Source organism: Gossypium hirsutum, chromosome A07 (genome assembly GCF_007990345.1).
Source record: "Gossypium hirsutum isolate 1008001.06 chromosome A07, Gossypium_hirsutum_v2.1, whole genome shotgun sequence".
NCBI lineage: Eukaryota > Viridiplantae > Streptophyta > Magnoliopsida > Malvales > Malvaceae > Gossypium > Gossypium hirsutum.
The window spans coordinates 87,163,147-87,170,852 of NC_053430.1; the positions used below are offsets into that span (position 1 = coordinate 87,163,147).

At 32.2% G+C, this 7,706-nt stretch overlaps 1 protein-coding gene across 1 annotated transcript; it reads right to left on the minus strand.

Annotated features, from left to right (window-relative positions):
* Positions 1-263: 263 nt before the first annotated feature.
* Positions 264-3,766, minus strand: LOC107955651 (uncharacterized). Its single transcript, XM_016891454.2, has 3 exons — positions 3,419-3,766; positions 1,474-2,772; positions 264-806 (listed from the first exon to the last, which is right to left on the minus strand). The coding sequence occupies exons 1-3, from the start codon at positions 3,599-3,601 to the stop codon at positions 579-581; spliced, it is 1,710 nt and encodes a 569-aa protein (XP_016746943.2). The 5' UTR covers positions 3,602-3,766; the 3' UTR covers positions 264-578.
* Positions 3,767-7,706: the final 3,940 nt, after the last annotated feature.

The following is a 7,706-nucleotide window of genomic DNA, read 5'->3' on the forward strand; positions in this document are numbered from 1 at the left end:
ACTACATTATATAAATAATAGCAAACGTATAATTGTAATTTTATTTAAAATTGCTTAGCAAAAATATCCCTAGGGAGTAAATAGGCATTTCTGAAACTATAGAAGTGTAATTTAGACTAACCCAAGAAATGCAACTTTGAAACCAAATGACACTATAAAGATAAAAATGCAATAATAACGCAAAAAAGAAGGTTCAGAATTGGACAAGCTGCCATCAAAACCTGACAGAAGCTTCCAGGGCTTCATCCCAAAAGGAAATCAAATAAGCTAAAAATTACTGGGCCACCATGGCTAATAAACTGTATTAGCATTTAGCAAAGTTGCCATTGAGTTCGTGCCATTCTTCTTATATAAAGAATACCATTCACATGATTTAAATTTTCCGTCTCTCACAAGCAAATAACAAAATATGCCCCATAGTTCTTATAATGGATACAGATAAGCACATCAGCTTCTTTGATTCAAGCACATATGTCAACTACTGCAGTGTTGTGTGTTTGTTTTTTCTTTTAATAAACAAATTTAAACCACGCAAAGAATTGCTGATTTTGGACTTCATCGCAATCGGGAAGTTGACATTAGTTCTTCTGGTGAACAGCAATCTGGTGGATGTCCATGTCTTTCAACATTACAGAACGTCCACAAGAATCACATGGAGCAGTCCTTGAGCCACAAATGCTCTCATGCTCCGAAAGCCCTCTTAATCTGTCACGAACATCCATGGCAGAGCTTCCAGCTTGAACCATGTCTCCACAAAACCGACATGCAATTAAACGCAGGGGACAATCTGAGGCTTGGTGTTGCACCTGTCAATACAAAATGAAAGTAAAGGTTTATCAGAAAGAAGAGAAAGATGCAGTTGAAGTTTCCATTTCCAATCACCCAGTTCTTGTTTTGCTTACTCTAGGAGATAAACAAAGATCATGATGTTCCTTTAACTAGCTTAGGTGATGATGAATCCCATCAAATATGAAATATTCCACCTTCATGTTTAGAAAAAGAAAACCAAATTGTTGGAGTGAGTTTAGACATGCCACAATGGGTGCCAGCCATTTGCGGTTCTCTGTCATACACGCAACTGTTCTAAACTTTTCATTTTGCTAGACCATATCTAGATCATGCCGACATCAATAGAAACTCTAAATGTTCGACATTGTATATAGTATTCACAACCTTATAGAACACCTAAAACTGTAATTTACAATAAGGATTCATGCTCAGTCGTATTCATCATCTGCAAGCATAGAAGCAGGCTAGTGGATATATGACCTTTTTAACTTGAACTGGCAAAGAATGACACACCATATAATAAGTTATGCATTAAGCAACATTCTTACAGAACCAAAACAATAGTTATTATGTTCTTAAGTTAGCTTATTTCTGCTTATGAAAAAAAAAATGACAGTAATAATGCTCTAATTAATTCAAATAAAGTAATATGAAATGAATTACTGCAAAAGGAGTTTGGCTTACCATATCTTCCTTCTCAAGGACTACTCCACAAGGACATCTAAGAGGTTCATGGAACACTTTCATGTGTTTCTCCATCTCTCCTAGATGAAAAGCTTGCCCACATTTGTCGCAATGCACATGATTTTTAGCCTCTTCAATCCTAAGAACTATTCCACAACCAGCATGTGGACAAACAACATTATGTCTGCTACAGTATGCTTCATGCAGTGCTATACTCCTAGTGGGAATAAAATGCTTGCAATTTCGACACTCTACAGTATCCACATCCATCGAAGATGAATGCGTAGCTTGTTGACCCACCTTATGCTTGCTGTTCTCTTGAACATGCACCGATACCTGGTACTTGGTTGTTCCTTTGAAGCCATAGACAGCCAGGCTGTAAGTACCGGTACCAAGGTTCCTATCTTTGGAACTGAGGATCAAAGTCTTCGAGCCAACGTCATGGGAAGACCATTCATGTTGGTGTCGGTTTGGGAATATGAGGGGATGCTTGGATACATAAAGGTCAGTATCTCCACCATTTGCCTCTGCATCTATCTTTACCTCTATTTTGACATCATCAGAAACAAGTTTTTCCCATGTATCATCATCAATTGAGAACTTATAGTACATGTAATTTCCCTCCTCAACCAATCCAGATTCTGATGCACCAAATGCTAGTGGTTTTAGGACATATTGATCAGTCCTCTCTGATTCAACACCAGGGTTGACAATATCCACCTCAATATCTGTTTCCAAGACAGAAATGCTTGAAGAGGGTTTTAGCTCAAGAACACGTAACTTATATGTCAACTCCCCATATTTAACTGTAAGAACATCATCTTGAGAAAGGGTAGCATGCTGACGAAGGCTTGTCTCAAGAATGGCCTTGTGATTTGGTAAGTCAGAAAAGCCAATTCCATCTGGTTGAAGTTTAGCATATGTACCTTTTGAAAGTCGAACGTAGCGAACCTCAACCAAGGGAATATTTGGAGCATCCACAGGGAACAAATTACTCCATACATGGGGAGGAATTGCAACAGAACCTTCATCTGCAGTGAATTCCAAAACACCTGAATGAGTGGTCCTATTATTTCCCTTTTCATCATCCTTAGTAGCAGAAGAACCCTCTTGATGAACCAGCGACAACTGAAAGTACATCGGTCCCTTGTCAAATGCACCTTGATCAGACAATTCTGTGAAACAGGATGGTGGCAATTTGATCTTATCTCCACTACCCTGAAAAGGTACAGCTTCTAAGATTTTATAAAACACTACTCCTCTTCCCGCGAGTAAACTTTCTCCCATTTGCTGTTCAGCCTGAGCAAGACAAATAAAAATATTAGAAGCGCCCACTACTAAATGTACCAAAAAATGTCAATACAAAATAATTAAAGCATATACGCAGGCATCAAGCAATCATAAGAGTTCATACATAAACCATGGTAGATTGAAATATCCAAATAGAATAATTAACTCAAGGTATGTTCAGTAATTAAAACTTACAGATAATAGGAAAAAGGGTTGTAAACACTGGAATTGAACTCAAACAAATTGGACGTCACCTTTTAAAGGTGGTTGCAAAAACAAAGTGAGCTAAACCCTGATTCTAGAACAATCAAGATTACCTCTTACTATTGTGTTAGCCAAATTGTTGTGGGCTTTCATATTTTTTTCAAAACCCAACACATATTCAGTTGCAATACACATCCATGTTTTTAGCTATTTCAAGTAAAGCATCGTTTGCCGTATCGAAATTTTGATGCGAATCGACACAACGTATATGATCTCAATAAACCTAACCAATGAAAAATTCAATAATTTCCCCATAAAATAGTTCCCATCTAACCGCCTAACAATGACAATGAAAGTTAATTTCCGGATTATTATATTCAAATTCAATAGAAAGATCGACAAACATATATTTCAAAAAACCAATAAAAAGATGGGGGGGGGATAGTAGTACCTTGAGCTGAGCTTCAATGGCATCAAGCCTTCTAGATCTTTGAGCAGCTTCAATGGCATCTCGTTGTTTCTTAGCCTCTTCTTTTGCTTTCCTCTCTCTATCTAATTTCAGCTTGGCCCTTTCCTTCCTTTCCCTCTGCTCTTTGTCAAGCTTCTCTCTGGCTCTCCTTAGCTCAAAATCCATAACTTCAAAAAATTCTCTTAATTTCTTCGAAAAGTTGGTTTGGGATATATTTTTTCTTGCTGTTTAAGATTGTTTGAAATTTGTGATGTTTAATGAAAATATAAAAGGAAGGAGTTGTAGAGTTGGTCAAGATTTCGGGAAGCAAAGAACTGTTTTAATTTTTGCTTTCCATATAAGTTCGAGAAAGGTCTGGGCCTTTCTACCCAATAAATGGGCCGGGTTTACACCTACCAAATCTAATAATCCCAATTTAAAAACTCCCTATTTAACTTAAAATTACTTACTCAAATTAAATTAATTTTGTTATAAATATTTTATTATTATAGAAATATATGTTTATTGAGATAAGAAGTTTGATATATATTAGAATTCTAATTGTTCGTTAGGAATAGAATTTTATATAACTTATATTTTGTATGTTTATAAATGTAGAAACATTGTAATCATCCTTATTAATCAATAAAGTTCATAGTCCTCTTTGTTCTTCTATTTCTTTGGTTGCTTACCTTAGTTATTATTTATTTCATAACAAGTTATCAATATGATCCCCTCTTAGTTTCTTTTCTAAATTTTTTTCTCATTTCTCCTAATTTTTTCCCAATTTTGAAAAAGAGAAAAAGAATTTCCAAACACAACATGAGCTTTGTACTCGTACCTCGAACCCTCAATTTTTTTCCAAGCTCCTTAATCATTCGACCACCATGTAAATTTCCAAATCACAATCTTGTCTATGCAATAAGAATTCCTTTTTCAATTAGCCACCACTTGAAACTTAGCATCTATAGGGGATAAAATAAAACTTTCTGTTCCTAAAATGACAAAAACTTAATTCTCATAATCTTTTAACCACTCAACTACCCAAATACCATTGTTAATTTACGTCAAGAAATTTATAAAGCCTATCAAGTTCAGAGAAAAGAAAGAGAAGGGAAAACTAGAAAAGATAAGGATTCAAACTCGAGACCATTAATAACCATCCTTGCCTTTAATCACTAGGCTATCACGTCATTTTGAAAAATATGCACCAAGAAATTTATTTGTATCTGTACAATTTGTTACCATTCAACGATTAAAGATTAGATCTATTCTTCTAGGCATAGACACCATATGCATGGATTTACAGGAAGTTTTCTTTAAAAATATTTTATGTCTAGATTTATTTTAATTTTAATTCATAATTGATTATGGTTTATCTGATTAACTTTTTTTAATTTTATATTTTTAAGAATGACGAAAAAAATTATATTTTGTATGAATCATGCTTGCTATGAATATATACCTATTTTGGTATGGAAAGATTTTGTTATTGAATTATATTATATATGATGCTTGGATATCTGTCTTTTCAATTTTGAAAAGGATAGAAAAAGATGGGGTTTGATTGTGAAAGACACTTGAATTGTGGATTAATTTAAGAGAAATATGACTATCGAAATGTGATAAATGTATTTAAATCTCATTATGATTAGATGTATCTGAGGTTGCAATTTTTAAATTTGTAAGTGAACATAACTCTACAGTATTGAAGATGAGTTCTTAATTAAAATTATGTGAGAATATTACTAACGAGAACTTGTTAGAGATTTTTTTTTCAACTTCTCATACTTGAATTGTGCTCTTGCAGTAGTAATTTCGTGAAAAATATTTGAAAATATATTCTAAATTAATATCATGTTTACATGTAATTAAACAAAATAATGGGCTATTAATGAAAATCATGAAGCCCATCCTACTAGATTTGCTTCATTCCTTGAAACGAATGCAACAATACATGATAAATTCAAAAGATGTAATCGTGGACATGGTGGTGGAACTATAATAATCGTCAAAGAGGTGGTCATAATAATTCTTATTTGATTTTGATATTTATATGCAATTTTATGTTCATATACCTTAGTTTATATGCATTTTGCTAAAGATGAAATTTTTAGAAGTATGAGTTTCATCCTTTTTGTGAAATGTGGTACTCATTACTTGATTCTTGGAATCTTATTAGTAACAATTCTTTTCACAATTAGAAGTGAAAACATAGATATAAATAAGAGAACAACAAAAGTCCTCAATATAACTCTTCAGAGAAGAGACACAATTTATATATGAGAAGTTGTTGATTATGTACTTATCGTACACTTGAAAATTTTATTATTCAATTAATTTTACTTAAAAGAAAGGAAACATATGTCCTATACATAATACAACAATGCATACTATCCTTAGGGATAAAAAACATTTTTCTTGTTTGGTAATAAAACAAACCAATTTTTGGTGGTACAAAATTAATTTAAGGCTCTAAAAGAGCTAAGATATTGTTACCCTATGTTCGATGTGGTAATGAAACATTCTAATATTGCAAAGTACAAAATTAATTCAAGGCTCTAGAAGAGCTAATACATTGTTATCCAGAGAAACAAAGCAATAATTAATACACAATGTTATAGGCAATCTCAAATAAATTATTTTGTTTCAAAAGGATATACGTTGTAACAAATATCATATTAAGATTGTGGATAAGGAGATGATTAATTAAATTTGTTATATTGGGTAAGAATTTTATATTGGAAAACTATCAATTTTTTCCTCTAGTTAGTACTATGTATATATTAGTATGGTTAAATCATATGTGATGGTGAACTAGAAGTTTACATTAGTATCGTTGAATTATGTACATAGTAAACCAAAAGTTTACTAGTCCAAATATACTAATTACCTGGCATCATCTATTAGACCATCTCAAACAATAACGATGCGATAAGATAAGAATTTACATGGATATTTATTAAAAATCCTGAAGATTCTTCCTTTATCAAGTGTTTCTTGTTTTCAATGAAGATTTATTAAACTTCACTAACAAAAATTGAGATTAATCTCTTGCATTTTTGAAAGAAATATGAGTCCATTTTATCTAACAAATGGATGTTTTGATATGATTTTAGTATATGCATTTTCAACATAGTCGCATGTAAGTTATCAACGCGTGACCTATAGTTAAAAAGACTACTTGTTTAATGATTAGTGTAAGAACAAAACTTTCAGATTATGCAATTGAGACAATTCTTGCTAATGTTTGTGAGTTTGTTTCTTAGGCTTTCAATGATCATTGTATGTTGAATTATTAGTGCGAGTAAATATCACAAAGTCTGATGTTTATGTGTATAAAATTATTTAGCAGAATCAATAATTAATGCCTTTATTTTTTTAGAAACAAAAGTTTTTGTATATATATAAAGATATGATATTCTATATGAATCAACACTTGTATGCATTATGCTGATATATTTTGATAAATACTCTCTATTACAATTGGTTTTTGGTCAGGAGCCAAATATAACCCAATTTAGTGTTTTTTTTGAATGTGCAATATATGTTCAAGTTGATCCACCACAATGCAAAAATTGGGTATTCAAAGAAATTTGGGAATATACATTAGTCATGAGTCTCCTTGTATTATTAAATGTGTTGAATAAATTGGAGATTCAATTATAACATGATTTATGATTACTATTTGATTTGATAATTTTCCCAACATTAGGGGAGAGAAATAATAGATGGATAAAATAAATTATTTAGAACAAATTATCATTATCTAGATCCTCATAGAAAGTAATTTGAATAAGAAGTTCAAGAAGATAATTCACTTTATTACAACTTAACTGCCAAATGCATTTACTAACTTGATGAGAATAACCAGGTGTTGTATACCAACTAATGTTTTGATTTAAATTGAAGCCTTAGTAGGACAACTTGTTAGATTAATTAAAGGTAATGCATGCTTGAAGCATGGTAGTTCGATTAATTCCAAAGATAAAATTTTTTTGTAAAAGAAAAGATAAATCTAAATGGTCATATAGTGGAGGTAGTTACTCCTAAAAAGACCTAAGAAATAATTAATTATTAAAACTCTAGAAGAGATTCATGTACCTAAAGATGGAAACAATGAAAATAAAGAGATCTCGATAAGTTATGTTAGTATGAGAAAATATGGAACCCTTGTAACACTCTAAATTTTAGGGTTAGAAGTTTTTGGGCTTTGTGGTTAGGGTCAGAGAGAAGGGTGTGCTATTGTGTTTAGTCGCACGTTTAAGTGTCAGAATGGGCCTGCTGATCT